Source organism: Heteronotia binoei, chromosome 18 (assembly GCF_032191835.1).
Source record: "Heteronotia binoei isolate CCM8104 ecotype False Entrance Well chromosome 18, APGP_CSIRO_Hbin_v1, whole genome shotgun sequence".
NCBI lineage: Eukaryota > Metazoa > Chordata > Lepidosauria > Squamata > Gekkonidae > Heteronotia > Heteronotia binoei.
The window spans coordinates 35,955,256-35,972,745 of NC_083240.1; the positions used below are offsets into that span (position 1 = coordinate 35,955,256).

The 17,490-nt window shown below is 46.6% G+C and overlaps 1 protein-coding gene across 1 annotated transcript in view; it reads left to right on the forward strand.

Moving 5' to 3' along the window:
- TAOK1 (TAO kinase 1) overlaps window positions 1-17,490 on the forward strand; it is an 80,579-nt gene that overhangs the window by 55,583 nt on the left and 7,506 nt on the right. Inside the window, exons 9-19 of the mRNA XM_060258728.1 lie at window positions 544-637; window positions 1,086-1,167; window positions 3,195-3,362; window positions 4,551-4,754; window positions 6,280-6,414; window positions 7,770-8,006; window positions 8,540-8,668; window positions 12,567-12,770; window positions 14,245-14,484; window positions 16,517-16,729; window positions 17,130-17,312. Of these exons, the coding sequence (XP_060114711.1) occupies window positions 544-637; window positions 1,086-1,167; window positions 3,195-3,362; window positions 4,551-4,754; window positions 6,280-6,414; window positions 7,770-8,006; window positions 8,540-8,668; window positions 12,567-12,770; window positions 14,245-14,484; window positions 16,517-16,729; window positions 17,130-17,312 (1,889 nt within the window). The remainder of the gene's footprint in view (window positions 1-543; window positions 638-1,085; window positions 1,168-3,194; window positions 3,363-4,550; window positions 4,755-6,279; window positions 6,415-7,769; window positions 8,007-8,539; window positions 8,669-12,566; window positions 12,771-14,244; window positions 14,485-16,516; window positions 16,730-17,129; window positions 17,313-17,490) is intronic.

The window sequence follows — 17,490 nt, forward strand, 5'->3', positions numbered from 1 at the left end:
AGAGGTTGAGGCTTCCTCTTGAGTAAATGTGTGTAGCTTCAGGACTTCAGTCAGGCTCTGAGTGCTGACCCATGGGTAGGCAACTACTTCCATCATGTGTGAAGCGGGGAAAGGGGGGGAAATAGGCAGGCTTGCAAACTCTTCTCTTCCATCACAGAGGTCACCCAGGCACTTAGAGTGGGGAAGGAGAATGGAAGAGCTGCGGAGAAAAGTGAGCCCATAAGGTGGCTTTGCCACCAAGTCCAGTAGGGTTTTAATAAAAATGTGTGTGTAGTATATGTTCATGTATTGTGGCTCTCAAACATCTGGTATTTATTCTTTGTGGCTCTTACATGAAGCAAGTCTGGCCACCCCTGCTTTGTACCAAACACCTTCTGGGCATTGGTGTCCAGATATTCAAACCTCTGCATGTTTTGTCTGTTCTGGTCATATGGATGCTGGCAATCCAGTTTGAGGGGCTTTATAACAGAAGAGGGATGAGCTGACTGGGAAATTAGGGGGCAGTTTCCTTATATTAAGGCAGTGTTTTCTTTTTCTACACAGCGGAAAGGAAGCCTCCTTTGTTTAACATGAATGCAATGAGTGCCTTATATCACATAGCGCAGAATGAATCCCCTACGCTCCAGTCCAATGAATGGTGAGTGAACAACTGAGATGAGAAACATCTTAACACATTTGATGAAAATTCCAGGTTTTGTCACTCTGGGTCTTAAAGTGTCAGGTTCGGGTTAAGGAAACAGCACACTGCAGTGGGTTCTTTAGAGACTTGAAATTCTCTCTGTGTGTGTGAGCGTGTGTGAGAAAGAGAGGGGGGGGGGGGGAGAGAGAGCACCCAAACAATCAGTGCTGTCCTGTCAAGTTCTAGGGATTGGCTATTGCATGTGCCATGAGCCCAGTGCCCACAGTGAGTGCTGGCACCCTGCTTCCAGCTCTGCTGCATTTTTCCATGATTCTCCACATAACTCTGTGAAAAAGCATCCATTGCACTTGCTTTACTGTAAATCTACATCTTTAGGGCAAGCCTGGAAACCCTTCTGGCAAGGGGGCTCGGTGATTAAATTTTCTCTCTCTTTTCCCCATTTTAGGTCTGATTATTTTCGAAACTTTGTAGATTCTTGCCTCCAGAAAATTCCCCAAGACAGGCCTACATCAGAGGAACTCTCGAAGGTGAGTTTTACTTTTCAGATCCCTCCACCATGCGATGGTTTGTATACCTGCAAAATCCCAGCATTCAAACCATCCTTGCCTGTCACTTTCTTTGCAAGGCGGGTGCCAGACCTGTGTACCTTCAAACTTCTAAATAACCTGTATCTTCCTTTTCTCCCTTTTCCTAGCAGCATTCTTATATCCCACAGTTTCTCCAAAGAGCTCAAAGCACATAGGTACCTTTCCCGCACTTTATCCTCACGCCATCCTTGTGAGGTAGTTCAGAGTATGCATGACTGGCCCCAAGTCACTCACCACAGGAGGTGGTGGCGGCCACAAGTATAGCCACCTTCAAGAGGGGTTTAGATAAAAATATGGAGCACAGGTCCATCAGTGGCTATTAGCCACAGTGTGTGTGTATATATAAAATTTTTTGCCACTGTGTGACACAGAGTGTTGGACTGGATGGGCCGTTGGCCTGATCCAACATGGCTTCTCTTATGTTCTTACTTAGTTTCATGTCTGAGTAAGGATTTGAAACCGGGTCTCCCGAGTCCTAGCCTGATATTAACCACTATGCCACAAACCACAGCTGGGTGTCACCTTGCTGGGCCCTTCATCCGTATATCCTCATATCTTATATCCTCAGATTTGCCACCTAATTCTGATATTCTTCTCTTGGAGCCTAGTCTGGTGAAGGCAAGATCTTTCACACTTTAGTAAACAAAATAATCTATCTCCTTATTCTTTGTCAGTATATAGTAAGCACATAACATGCCTGCCCTAGTGGGTGTTTATATTAGATGCCAGATTCTCACTCCAGGTGTTTTTAAAGCCTTGCAGTTCCTCAACTGAAATATACCCTCCTGCTGAAAATGTTATTCCATTCCTGGCACATTTATTTTTTGACATGAGTTGCTTACAGCTTGTTCCCACTGACTTCTCTTTTCCATTTTTCTCGGTGGCCTCGAGACAGAAACTTTCATAGCTCTGTCAGGAATCAGCAAATGCTGATAAATAGTAAAAGTGCTGCTGGGTTGTATGATTCCTGTTCTCACACGCCCTTTGTACATTCTCGCCATGTGCTCAGCATATAGGGAAGAGTTTGAGGTCGACCCCCTGTGTGTGTCTATAAGTCTTGGTCCGCACGTATTGTGACATCCTTCTTTTAATGCTCAGCATTAAACTGTTCTGAAGAGAAGCTGCTGTAGAGGCAGGCAAAGGCTTCAGGTATCACATCAGTGTTTCATAACTGCCCCCCCATCAGGTGACTTATTGAGCTGATGTTTTGAGACATTTTCTTTGAGGCTTGTTTCCCTGTGTCCCTTGGCCACTTTCTTTGCTGCCCATTCCTCTTTTTTTCTGAGTATCCACACCAGCTTAGCTCTCTCTTATGAGGAGGTTGGTTTTTGTGAAATTTAAACGTGTGATGGGCTCAGCGTCCTTTCCCCCCACCTGCCTCATTCTTGAGGACCCTTAGCCAGGCCTCGGATTCAGCAGGAGCTCACAGGAGTACAACTCCTGAACCTTTCTGAAGGTTCCGCCTTCTCCTTCCCATCTTGTCCATTGAATAGTAGGTGCAGCTGCATAACAATCCCTGGATGAGCTCCACCACCTATTTTTCTACAAAACGACCCCTGCCCTTAGCATTGAAAAAGTTAAGTCCAAGCTGGGTGGTGGTGTGTGTCCAGACATCGCGGGCGTTATGTTGACTGCAGCTGGTGGGCTTTGTCTCTGCGGAGTTGATCATGGATGTTAAGGATCTGTCAGATGCCAAGTACTTTTTAACAAATCGGTGCTTTTGAATGAAGAGGTGCCACCCAATTTTTGGCAAGTGGTTTTTGTGGCTTTACGTGGGCTGTTCCCAGCCAAACATTTTCCAGGCTTACCCCAACAGAAGATCGTACAACCGTTTCCCCTTCACTTGGCATCTCCCATAGGGTGTTAACTCTGTGCCTGAAGTCATTACTTGCTTTGGAGGCAGGGAGGGTGTCCACACCCTGGGGTCACAAAGTGCCAACCACTTTGCTCATGTGTTTCTGCTGCAGCATGTGTTTGTCCTCCGGGAACGCCCCGAGACAGTGTTAATAGACCTGATCCAGAGAACAAAAGATGCAGTCAGAGAACTGGACAATCTGCAGTATCGGAAAATGAAAAAACTGCTCTTTCAGGAGGCACACAACGGACCCACAGTTGAAGCCCAGGAAGAGGAGGAGGTAAAAGCAGAGGCGGCTGGGAAGGGAGGCGAAGAGGAGACTGAATGATTAGCAAAGTGCCAGCAGTCTCCACAAGATGTGCTGACTTGGATGGGGCTCATTTGCCATCATACCAAGCCGCAAGGCCAGCAAGCCGCTGTTTAGCCTGTTCTGGGATGGAAAATTGCCCTCTGACTTTGGGCAGTTACTTGCATTTTCCCCTTGAAAGCAGGAGTGGATTTCCACTGCCTTAAAGCATGGCCTTCCCTTGCTGTATTGTATGTCAGCAGTTCACTTGGCATCCTTTATTCTAGCCTGCTTGTCATTTTCTACCGCTGAGGGTTCTACAGCAAAACACAACCCTTCCATGTTGCGTGCCCTATTGGAAGAGACACCTGAAGCTGACTTATACTGAATCAGATTATTGGTCTATCCAAATAATATTGTCTGCTCTGGTCTCAGGTGGAGGTCTTCCACATTCCCCACTACCTGATAATTTGAAATAGAGATGCTGGGAATTGAACCTGAGACCTTCTAGATGCAAAGCGTATGCTTGACCACTGAGGCCAGTCCCCAACACTTGCTCAGTCTTGTATTAAGTTAGCTGGGATCTTTCCTGGAGCAAGGAGTTGTATAAAAATGATTTGGGACTAGGAGAACTACTGTCTAACTATCTGTGGAATGTGGGTGTAGTCATTACAGTCTTTAGTTTATAGGAGCCCTGGTAGTGAATAAGAACTGTGTGATATTTACAAGGGTAGCAGACAAATCAGGCCTAGGTTAATATTCTTACCGTGAACACCTTCCCTGGTAGGTAGAGGGCCTGTAGCTCAGTGAAAGAACTGCTTGGCATGCAGAGGATCTCAGGTTCAATCCCTGGCATCTCCAGTTAAATGGGATCAGGTAGGAGGTTATGTGAATGACCTTTGCCTGCATCTCTGGGCAGCTGCTGCTAGTCTGAATACGCAGTACTGACCATCTGATTCAGTATAAAGCAGCTTCATGTGTAGCATTAGTTTATAAAACCAACAAATATCTGCTAGATCCAAAACCTGATTTTCCTCCCTGCAAAACTTGCAGACAGCCTTCATGAGCTGCTGGTAGTTATTGTTTAGCTGAAGAGAGACTAAACAAATAGCAAACTATCTTTGAAAGATGCTTCATGTTATAAATACTGCTAATCCAGCTATCATCCCTCTCTCCCTTTAGGATCAAGACCACAGTGCGGGCCGGACAGGAACAGTGAACAGTGTTGGCAGCAACCAGTCCATCCCTAGCATGTCCATTAGTGCCAGTAGCCAAAGCAGTAGTGTGAATAGTCTTCCAGATGCCTCTGATGACAAGAGTGAGCTGGATATAATGGAGGGGGACCACACCGTGATGTCAAACAGCTCTGTCATCCACTTGAAGCCAGTAAGTCAGATGGGTATCTGGGGAGCTTTTAGAGGAGGGGCTTTTGATGCCCAGCATTTATGTTGGGAGGTACTGACATACGTTTGAAAGCGCAGTGCAAAAAAATTATTGCAGGCAACCTTAAAGAGAGAATCTGCTGTAATTGAGAGTCTGTGGACTATGCAAATTCGTTGAGGGGAGTGATAGAAGTACAGATACCCAGATATTTAGGGAGGGAAGTAGAGACAGGATTCATCCTCCGCCTAAAAGGAGGAGGGAAAACAGTGATCCCCTTGCCTGCAAATAAAGAAATTATTCAGTTCTGGAAAGAGCATCTTAGAAGATCGATCAGGCTTAACCCAAGTGAGGATGGCTCTGCTCCTGAAGAACCGGGACATGAAGTTTTAGGTGGTTGGCCTGCAGAATAAGAGAATTGGCATGCGGGGGTATATGCAGCCGTGTTTTCACAGGTCAGAAGCTTGTTGAATGTTGGGAAATTAGTCACAGTTTTTGGAAGGATGTAGCAGAGAGGAGGTCACAGACTGCGGAGTGAATTCTCCTGCTTAAAGACAGTGCCCTTGCACACTTCCCATTCGTTTCATTTGGGGCAGGAGAACTTTCCTAGTCAGCTGTTTCCCCCCACACGCCATAGGTCAGTTCAGTCAGATCCTGCTCTGCTGCTCTTGCCAGAAGTCTGCCATCCACCTCTTCTCATAGTTGGGTGACTTCGTGCTGGGAATGATCCAGGATCAGCAACGGTTTCTTCCTCTCTTTTTATGCATTTCTGTGGGTCCTTTCCTAGCAGCTCATATTCTCACTAAAACAGCTGAAACCTTATGTTTTAATGTTTCCTTGAGAGTCTGGCTGTAGCATCATGGTGTTCTGTTGCTAAAATACGTTTCATCGCCAAATAGCCGGTTTGGTGTAGTGGTTAAGTGTTCTGACTCTTATCTGGGAGAACTGGGTTTGATTCCCCACTCCTCCACTTGCACCTGCTGGAATGACCTTGGGTCAGCCATAGTTATCACGGAGTGTGTCCTTGAAAGGGCAGCTGCTGTGAGAGCACTCTCAGCCCCACCCACCTCACAGGATGTCTATGGTGGGGGAAGAAGATGTAGGAGATTGTAAGCCGCTCTGAGTCTCTGATTCAGAGAGAAGGGCGGGGTATAAATCTGCAGTCATCATTGCGTATTATATGGCTGGTTCCATTTGTGGGGGGTTGGTGAAGTTAGCCTTGTGATGTGGAAGGGGTGCTGAGAGCATGCTGGCATCTACGGGGATTTAGAGGGTTCTGTGGCAGTTGCGCCTTACAAGTTTTGAAACCTCTTTCTGCAGTTGATGTGTCTCTGGCGTGCGGTCATGTGCTTGGAACTGCTGGTCTGTAAATGAAGTGCCAAATCCTGCAGCTGATGGTGTTTTCCTCCCCCTGCCCTCTGCAGTTCTATAAATCCAGCTGGCTGGCAGCAGTTGACTTTTCAAAGTATGCGATAACAAAATGATCAAAGGTGCAAACTCGGTGTCTGTTAATGCTTCTACTTCTTCCAAGGATGAAGAAAATTATCGAGAGGATTCGGACCCAAGGCTGAGAACGTCAGAACCGCATTCTCCACCCCAAGTGTCTCGTCACAGGTCCCATTACCGCAACCGAGAGCACTTTGCTACCATACGCACAGCATCACTGGTAGGCTGACATCTTCCTTCCATGGCAGTGGTTTGCGCACTTGGCTAGAGACAGTCATGTGAATGTTTGCCAGAGCTCTGTGCAAGGTTGACAGGCTTGCTTCCCTGTTCCAAAAATATAATCCCTGTAAAACCTCTGCCCCCTATAAATGTGTGTTGAGGTCTCAGTATCTCTCACCTAATGAAACTGAGCCACCTTTAAATTTATAAACGATGGTTTAAGGGACTAGAGCATCTTTCCTATAAAGAAAGACTGAAGAGTCTGGGACTTTTCAATTTAGAAAAGAGATGAGTGGAGAGATGATGAAGGTTTCTAAAATTATGCACAAAGTAGACAAAGCAGGCAGAGATAAATTTTTCTCCCTCTCCCAAAGTACTTTAACTTGCTGAGCATCCAGTGAATCTGATGGGGAGTAGATTCAGGAGGTCAAAAGGAAATATTGTTTTGTCAAGTAGTGATTAAAATGTGGAAATCAATGAAGTCGTGGTGGCCACAGGCACAGAGGGCTTTAAAAGAGGATTAAACAGATTTATGGATAGGTCTGTCAGTGGCTGCTGGCCATGATGGCTAAAGAGGACTTCCACATTCAGTGGCAGTAAACTTCTGAATTCTGGGAGACAACATCAGAGGAAGGCCTTGACCTCTGTGTCCTGTATGCTGACCCTCTATAGTAACTGGCTGGCCACTCTGTGAGACAGGATACAGGACCAGATTGGGCCACTGGTCTAATCCACCAGGCCTGTTCTTAGTTATCATGTTCTTAACACTAGCACAGTTTTAACCTGCTTTTTCTTGGGGGGAATCAGAATTCCTTCTGTGAGATCTCTCTGTCAACAGTGCTGCAGCACTGGATGCTCTCAGTCTGTTAACTGGTCCGTTTTAATGCAACAGAATTTGCCATCTTGGAACCCCTAGCACTGAATCTGGGAGATATGAATTGTGGCATTTAAGAGGCCAGGTTTTATTCATCTGTACTCAGATGACATTGGAACACAAGACTGCTTTAGAAGTTAAATGGGCCTTTGGAAATGTAGTGGAGATAATTCCGATCTTAGTCAAAATTTGTCGCAGCTGTCATAGGTCACCCATCACCTACTTGTTGATGGTAAACTTTTCTCTGCAGATCTCCAACCCAGTAAATATGGCTGAGTGTTGCTTTCTCTCTCCTATGAATGCTATCCTATGACTCAGAGCTGTTCATAGTAAGAGTAATGGGGTTCTTTTGGGTGTGGTGGCCAAAGGAAAAGGGTAATTTTACTAGTCCTGAGTTTCCCCTAAGATTTGAACAACAATTACTATGTGCACATATACATGGTAAGATTACCGTGGCCTGTGTCTTACCCTGTCTTCCATAGGTAACTAGGCAAATGCAGGAACATGAACAGGATTCAGAGCTCCGCGAACAGATGTCTGGTTACAAGCGGATGCGGAGGCAGCACCAGAAGCAGCTGATGGCCCTGGAGAACAAACTGAAGGCTGAGATGGATGAGCATCGCCTTAGACTGGACAAAGACCTCGAGACGCAGCGCAACAACTTTGCGGCAGAAATGGAGAAACTCATCAAGAAGCACCAGGCAGCCATGGAGAAGGAGGTAAAGATTGATTTCTTCCTGGTTTGCTCTGCAGGTGATGCTGTTTTGAGCTTGCCACCTTCCAATTTGGTGTAGTGATTAATTGTGCGGACTCTTATCTGGAAGAACCAGGTTTGATTCCTCACTCCTCCACTTGCACCTGCTGGAATGACCCTGGGTTAGCCATAGCAATCGCAGGAGTTGTCCTTGAAAGGGCAGCTGCTCTGAGTGCCTTCTCATCCCCACCCACCTCACAGGGTGCCTGTTGTGGGGGGAGAAGATATAGGAGATTGTAAGCCGCTCTGAGTCTCTGATTCAGAGAGAAGGGTGGGTATAAATCTGCAGTCTTCTTTTTCTTCCTTTGCTGAAGCCAGGCTAGTGCTTTGGCCCCAGATGTGATGCTTTGCAAGAGCTGAATATTTTCTCTACTAGCTTTGTGGGAGGAATATGATCTACAAAGGAATTTTGCATCACTGTGCCCTGTGCTAGCAGCTCTATTTCATGTGCATCTGATGAGAGATGTATATTCCTGAGCATGCCTTTTTCTCCTGTAGGCAAAAGTAATGGCGAACGAAGAGAAGAAGTTCCAGCAACACATTCAAGCCCAGCAGAAGAAAGAACTAAACAGCTTCCTGGAGTCCCAGAAGAGAGAGTACAAACTCCGCAAGGAGCAGCTCAAGGAGGTAACTTTAATGCAATGCCCCCTGAGCATGAGCTCTATGGAATATTAGTCCAGTTAACGGTTCTGATTGACAGCCTAATAGATATTGCAACTGCCATGCAAAAGCTGGCCCTGTTAATTGTGAGAGTAGCTTTGTTTAACAGGTGAACAAAGCAGGAGTCAAGTTTCACCTTTAAGACCAACCAATTTTTATTTACAATGTAAGCTTTCATGTGCTTTTAAACACACTTCATCAGACGAGGAATCCAGCACAGTGAGCAAAGCCATACATAGCTGAGCAGAGCCATACAGAGCTGGTAGGCAGTGGCCCAGAATGCAACATGGTACAGATGTAAGAACCAATGACAGTGAAGTAAAATTATCTGGTAGGCAGTGGTTTAGAATGTAAGATGGTACAGTGACAGAATAGTAAAATTAAGAAATTGAGCAAACCTTTGATCTGAGTAGCATGAGCACGCAAAAGCAACAAAACAGCAGTCTGCAGTAAAATTAACAAATTGAACAAACCTTTGATCTGAGTAGAATGAGCATGTGAAAGCAACAAAACGGTAGTATGTCAAAATGTGAGATTGTCTGTCAATGACAATGGGAGATGGGTTCAATATATGTAATGGGATAAGCAACCAAAGTCCCAGTTCAAGTGTGTCAATACAGCTAAAAGAGAAATACATTGGCTAGTGATGTTCTTGTCCACCTAATTTATTTTTTAACATGTAAACATAATTCTAGTTTGCCATAGGAAAAAGGAATACAATAAAATATAGTGAAAATGGGTAAAGCATATGTAATGAGATATACAGCCAATATCCCTATTTTGAGTATGTGAATACAAATAATTATACTGATACACAATTCTAAAAGAGAAACACATTGGAATACTGTGGATGTACAGCTATACTCACTGAGAGTGGGTTTAGCATCTGTAATGAGATAAAAAACTAATATCCCTGCTCAGTCCTGGAGAGGTGTTTGTTCCAAGTTTCTTAATAATTTGTAATTCAGCAATTTCTCTCTCAAATCAAATCAAATCAAATCAAATTTTATTCTTATATCCCGCCCTCCCCCACCAGAAGGCGGGCTCAGGGCGGTTCACAGACATCATGATTCAATTAAAACAAATAAACAGCATTTTAAATATAATACAGTTACATAAATAGATTAAAATAGATAAAAATAGGTGCTATAAATTCTGTCGTCCCAATTACATACTATCAAACATCAGTTACAATTGCACATAAGATGGCTAGAGTTGCGATGATTTAATCAGTTTAGTCTGGTCCTAGTTCAAATGCGAGCTGGAAAAGAGAGGTTTTGCAAGCCCTGCGGAACTGGTTCAGGTCCCACAGGGCTCGCACCCCCTCTGGGAGTTGGTTCCACCAGCGAGGGGCCATTAATGAAAAGGCTTGCTCCCGAGTTATCTTCATTCTGGCCTCTCTTGGCCCAGGGATTTGTAGGAGGTTTTGGGAGCTAGATCTTAACGCTCTCCTGGGGATATATGGGGAGAGGCGGTCCCTAAGGTAGGCAGGTCCTCGGCCATATAGGGCTTTAAAGGTAATAACCAGCACCTTATAACAAACGCGGTAGACGACCGGTAGCCAATGCAGATCCCGCAGCACAGGCCGCACATGTTCCCACCTAGGTAGTCCCATCAACAGCCTGGCCGCTGCATTCTGCACTACCTGAAGTCTCCGCGTTCGACACAAGGGCAGCCCCATGTAGAGGGCATTGCAGTAGTCTAATCTTGAGGTGACCGTTGCGTGGATCACAGTTGCTAGGTCGTCGCGTTCCAAGAAGGGAGCCAACTGCCTCGCCCTCTTAAGGTGGAAGAAGGCGGATCTTGCGGTGGTGGCTATCTGGGCCTCCATTGATAGCGAGGATTCCAGTAGCACCCCCAGGCTCTTGACCCTGCGCACTGGTATCAGTGGCGCACCGTCAAAAGCCGGCAGAATAATCTCCCCTCCCGGTCCGTCCCGACCCATGCAAAGGACCTCAGTCTTCGTTGGGTTCAACTTCAACCCGCTCAGCCTGAGCCAGCCAGCCACGGCTTGTAACGCCCGGTCCAAATTTGTAGGGATATCACCAGTCCGGCCTTCCATCAGTAGATAGAGCTGGGTATCATCAGCGTACTGATGACAGCCAAGCCCATACCTCCGGGCAAGCTGGGCAAGGGGGCGCATAAAGATATTAAACAATGTCGGGGAGAGAACTGCCCCCTGAGGCACCCCACAATGAAGCGGGTGTCTCTGAGACAGCTTCCCCCCAATTGCCACCCTTTGTCCCCGATTTTCAAGGAAAGAGGAGAGCCACTGTAAGGCTAGCCCCCGGATTCCTGCGTTCTTGAAGTTCCTTTGCAGTAAAACAGTAAAATAGCTGTTTTACTGCAAAGGAACTTCAAGAACAGAATGGAGAGAGAAATTGCTGAATTACAAAATACAGGTTGTCCTGTAAAACCCAAGGAAGAGAATACAGCTCCATATTATAATATGCATTGGCAAGCAAAGCACTTAGTTCCAGAAATTTGTATCTTGCAAGCACTTGGAACAGGGGGAAAAACTTCTCAAGCCAGGACTCCTGTGTTTCTGTGGAAACACTTCTCTTGGGTGTGTACATGCAAACAAACAGGACATCCTAACAGACAGAAGGCATCACTCTTGTTGCATGTACAAACTTGTGATTGGTTCAGGCATGTACTCTTGCACTCATCTGGGGAGTTTCTTGTAGTACCAAGGAATGCAGATGAGTGACGCTTTTGGATTTTTTGCAAACCAAACCAGTCTGCTGGTGTGAGTGGGGAGTCTCTTTCTTTATTTTGAAATAGTTCCATACCGCCTTTCCTCCCTCAGGCCCAAAGCAGTTCATAGCAAAATAAAACCATTACAGTCCGATGAAACAATTAAATGGGGGAAAAACCCTCAAAACCAATATTTCAACACAAAAATTACAGCAGCAGTAACAACAAACACACCAGCATAAGGTGGAGGGACACCAGTGAGGAATTAAAAGCTTGTTGGAAGAAAAGGACTTAACGCTGCACTGAAAGACATTGTCAGAGCTAAGTAAAGGGAGAGACCAAGAGTATTCTGGATCCCTACACGGAGTGGGGATTAACTACTGAAAACACCATCTGCCCCACTTCTATTATTTATTTATTTATTACTTTAAATTTCTATCCCTCCCTCTCCGCAAGCGGACTCAGGGCGGCTAACAACATACATTTTTACAATTTAACCAATAAAACTACAATTTAAAATTATTTAAAACACTTAAACATTAAAACATTCCATTGCATTTTTGATGCTGTATCACTATAATATAATTTAACATCAATATAAATGTAAATGGTGATCATGGTACTCTTTAATGGTGTAGAGTGGCAGCTCTCTCCCAAATTAGGTTGGATCTCAAAGGCCTGTCGAAACAGTTCAGTCTTACAGGCCCTGCGGAAAGCGGAAAGATCCCGCAGGGCCCTTACGGCCTCTGGGAGAGTATTCCACAATTCTGGCGCTGCCACCGAGAAGGCCCTAGCTCGCGTCTGCCGCAACCTAGCCTCCCTTGGTCCACTTCTAAAGCGGGGGTGGGGGGGGGGGACAAATTGGGACCTTCAGTGAAAGATGTTCCGACTCAGCAAACATGAATGGGGGTAGTCAGTCCCAGGCTGTACAGGACTCTGAAGGTTAAAACCACCACCTTGCATTGGGCCTGGAAACAAATAGGCAATGAGCAAAGACTTCTAGGGCCAGATATGTGCTATGTGTACTCTGCACCTGCTGGCAGTCTTGCTGCTGTATTCTGGACTAGCCGAAGTTTCTGAACCACCTTCAAGAGGAGCCCCAAGTAGTTTGTGTGAAAGAAATTGGATAGGCTCATACCATGCCGAAAACCCCTTTCTGGTATTCTAGGAGCTGAACGAGAACCAGAGCACTCCCAAGAAGGAGAAGCAGGAGTGGCTGTCCAAGCAGAAGGAGAACATCCAGCACTTCCAGGCGGAGGAGGAGGCAAACCTGCTCCGGCGGCAGAGGCAATACTTGGAGCTGGAGTGCCGCCGCTTCAAGAGGAGAATGCTGCTCGGGCGTCATAACCTGGAGCAGGATCTTGTCCGGGAGGTGTGTATGGCAAAAGCGGAGAGGTCCCAGGTTGTTTGATCCTGTAACCGAGTGCTCACCAAAAAGCCAAGTTTTGCATCTGTGTCTCTCTGCTTACTTGGTGCTGTGTTGCACCATTGGGTTGAGTTTTGTGCCTGCCACTTCTGGTGGAAAGGAGTGCGTGGAAGCAGGAAAATGCTGGCTTTTTGTCCTAGGCTAATGGCCGAGAATACTCATATTTATTTACTGTAATTTATTTACTTCATTTATACCGTGTCCTTCTCCCTAGTTGGGGACCCAAAACAGTTGACATCATTCTCCTCTCTTCCATTTTATCTTCCCAACATCCCTGTGATGTAGGTTACAGAATGTGTGGACCAATCCTGTATGCACTACAGTGCGCAGACTAGAACAGGGACATATTTTGAGAACTAGAATTAAAGAGAAAAAACACATGCCTGCTGTAGTCCCTGGGATCTTTTCCTTAGCAGAGAGCAATGCTTCCTGGTGTTGCTCTTTTGCGTTGGTTGACTTAGTGGCATCCCAAAGAACCTGACTGGGGCTTTATTTCACGGACTACTACAGGTAAAAATCATGCTGGAAAATGCACAAAGCACAAGTCGCTTTCCTTGTAATGTATTTATTCTTTTAGATACTCTTTAACCTGCTTTTGTCTTCATGCGGGGGAGACCCAAAGTCATTTCCAACATCGTTCTTTCCTCTGTTTTTACAAACAAAGAAGTGTTTGGAACTTCTTAGATTAGGGGGGAAAGGTAGTTGAGGGGGGAGATGAAAGGAGAAAGCAAGTGTATCAAATTATGTATGAATTGGAGGCCCGGTGGGAAAATGGCTCTTAATCTCATGGTTAGGACATATATGAACATATGAAGCTTCCTTCTACTGAATCAGACCCTTGGTCCATCAAAGTCAGTCTTGTCTACTCAGACTGGCAGCGGCTCTCCAGAGTCTCAAGCTGAGGTTTTTCACACCTATTTGCCTGGACCCTTTTGTGGAGATGCCGGGCATTGAACCTGGGACCTTCTGCTTACCAAGCAGATGCTTTACCACTGAGCCACCATCCCACCCCTAACTTTTATCAGCTGATGAAGGTAGATTTGCTGAACGACCTAAGTACTTCTTTGCACAAGAAATAATTCACTGCCCCCAAGAGGTAGTGATGGCCACTAGATTACGTAGAGGGTTTAAAAAAGAAAGAGTAGATAAATTTTCAAAATTCTCTGCTGACAGTCCTGATGGTGAAATGGAAATTTAATGCTACATGACAGACTCTGGGTACAAGCAGCAAGGATAGGTGGACTCCTTCAGAAGGGTCTCGTGCTTTTCTCCTAGACATCCGGCTGATGGCTTTAGGGAACAGGATGTGGAACAAGATAGGCCTTGGGTTCAGTCCCACGAGCCAGTTCTTGTGTGGCCTACAGTGACCCACACACACACACTTAAATGAGGGACTAACAACCACTTGTTTGCGACCCAGGAACTGAACAAGCGGCAGACCCAGAAGGATCTGGAGCACGCCATGTTGCTGCGCCAGCATGAGTCCATGCAAGAGCTGGAATTCCGGCACCTCAACACCATCCAGAAGATGCGCTGTGAGCTGATCCGCCTGCAGCACCAGACAGAGCTCACCAACCAGCTGGAGTACAACAAGCGGCGGGAGCGGGAGCTGAGGCGCAAGCACGTCATGGAGGTCCGGCAGCAGCCCAAGAGCCTCAAGGTACTTCTGGGCCCCCGTTAGCAGGAAAGCCTCTCCACTTTGGTCGCTGATGGACATGGTTAGAGAAACTGCCAGACCCCAAGTGGTCCATGTCATTAAAGCCACAGTTGGGAGAAGGGACAGCACCTCATGGCAGTAATGTGGCATACTTGTGCTTTGTTGTTGGCTGCCAGGTATATTGAGCAAGCCTGCAGGGCCCGCATAACTAATTGTAAACTGGGCTTTTTGTCTTCTGTGCTGCTGTTCTGCACCCAAATTCTGCACTTTGTTCTGTCCAAAGACAAGCTGAACTCGCAGCAGAGACAGAAGTTGTACCTTAAGAGAAAAACAAGGCTAGTTTTTTAAAAGCTAGCTTTCAAAACGTTCTGAGTCTGAGGACAAGGCCAAGAGCCCTGTTCAGGCAGCTGAGCGCCCTCCTGAGCCTTTGACACACCAGGCAATCTTCATTTGCTTTCAAGCATGCTAAAAACTTACTGTCGTTTAAGTAGGGAAAATTGTGTCCACGCTGGAGGGAAGGATAGGGAGCTCTTCTTGATTCTGTGGGTGGCAATGCACAGCTGCTGCAGGTTGACGCAGTTTGATTAGTTCCAGGAACTAATGAAAAGTTGGCATGCAGTTACAGGCCATGGGTTTCAATTGATCCTCCTCTTTTTCCTTTGTTTTTTCCCCTTCCTCTGTGCAAATGCTTCGATCGCACTGTAAACGAAGCAAATGCCGAGGGTGTCGAGAAGCAGAATGTTGCTTCCAGTGCTGCATTTCAGCAGGAGAGACCACAGTGGCCAGTGAGGGGGGCTGAGCATGGGGAAGGTCTTGCCTGCTCCAAAAGGATGAATGGCAGCCTTTTTACAGGCCACCAATAATCCTCCCCCCCCCCCCCCCCGGATACCTGGGTAAAATAATTCTCTTGCAAGGACAAGGGCTAAATACTTGCTGTTAGAGTTGAACTTGAGAGCAGAAGATGGGGGCGGGGGCGGACAGTATAGTCACCAGAATGATCCTTGATACTTAGCTGGCAACTGTGTAGAGAGGCAGTGGGCCAAATCAAGTTAGCCAGCGTTAAGCAAAGCCTGTCACAGTTCCCAAAAGCACTTCTGTTGTGTCTGGCAGCAGTTACAGCCTTAAGAATGGCTGCCCAGTCCTGAGGAGGGACAAGTGTTTTCACACCGACCGCTGGGACCGAGAACGGAATGAGGTCTTGCTTCTGTCAGGCACTTTGCATGCTTGTGTTGCCTCGGTGTGGGCCTTCACAGAGAATAATGATCATTTGATGATGATTTTGGCAGCCGTAAATTGTCATGCAGATGAACTCTTGTTATGCAGCGGGGTGAGGGCAGGGCAGAATGATCTTGTCAGATGTCCGGCTTGGAGGCTCGCTCTTTGCTGTTAAAGCTTCTGGTCTCGGAAGCTGCAAACTGAGCCCAACACCCTTGGGTGTTTCTCCATTGACTGATGCTTCAAGCTTTCTTTTTCCTTCCCTTTGCAGAGATTGTGATAAAGTTGTACTCTGCCTTAGACTGACTACTTAACGAATGTGTCCACTTTGACAGGTCAGTGGCCATTATTAGTGCACCTGGCAGCCACGTAGAAGCTGAAGGCACATTTAGAAGCTGCCCAGCGGTGGATATCTTGTTCTTCTGCCGCTCGGTATCTGAGTCGGAGAAGTCGTTCCTGTGCTGGCACCCAGAGAACAGTTAAAGCATGTTTGTGGGCCTTGCCCCGTGCCCTTGAGTAGCTGCATACAGACCCCATACATTGGTGTAGGAGGCAGGTAGAGGAAAGAGAGCTTCCAGATCAAAGAAATTGTGACCAGAAGGCAAAGGCTTGGTGGGTGTGAACCCAAGCCTTTTCTCAGTGCTGCTGTAAATTCTAGTCCTGTTACATTGCTTGTTAGACGTCTCATCCTGTTAATTGTGTTGACTGAAGTTCTGTAATCCTCCTCAACTCTCCATGAGAAAGGGACAACTTAAATTAATAAAGCAAATACACGTTCTCTCCTCCTGATGTGTCTTGTCGGCCTCCTTTCCAATCTTAGTCTAAAGAGCTCCAGATAAAGAAGCAGTTCCAGGATACTTGCAAGATCCAGACCCGGCAGTATAAAGCCTTGCGGAACCACCTGCTGGAGACCACACCAAAGAGCGAGCACAAGGCGGTCCTGAAACGGCTCAAGGAGGAGCAGACCCGGAAACTGGCCATCCTAGCGGAGCAGTATGACCACAGCATCAACGAGATGCTCTCCACGCAAGCGGTGAGTCCCCGTCAAAGCTGCTGGTTGGAGCGTGTGTGTGTGCTTGAGAAAGAGTGGCTCACGTACATAGTGAAGACTCAGAAATGGAGGGACTGTTCAAAGGTTAGGTCTGCAAAGGCTTTGGAAGGCTGGGAACGCATTAGTTAGCTTCAAATAGATGGCTTTTCAGGCCTCTCCTATCTGCAAGAGCATTGCTAAACTGTCCTGCCTCAAACCTCTGCAGTGCGTACTTTGAGAAATGGTGGCTGCTTTCTCTCTCTCTCTTCTTGTACTCATGAGAGCACACTGCTCTCTCACTTTAAATTCTCCCCACCTGCCCCAAACCCTTTCTGTTGCTTGTGAAGCCTTGAACATGAATGCATAAGTTGGGTCGCATACTCATCTTCATCTTTTTCTACAGCTGCGACTGGACGAGGCTCAGGAAGCAGAGTGCCAGGTTCTCAAGATGCAGCTGCAGCAGGAACTGGAGCTGTTGAACGCTTACCAGAGTAAAATCAAGATGCAGGCAGAGGCCCAGCACGACCGGGAGCTGCGGGAGCTGGAGCAACGGGTGTCCCTGCGCAGGGCTCTCCTGGAGCAGAAGGTAGGGTTGCAGACGAAGCTGAGAGCACGGCAGCTGAGTTTTGCTGCTCTGGTGTTTGTCCTGGAAGGGGGGAGTCAGGTGGTGAGAATCCATACATGCATTGAATGAAAGTTGCTCAAGGTGCCTACAGTCAAGTGTATTCTGTACATGGATTGTTCGCATGTTCACTGTAACATGG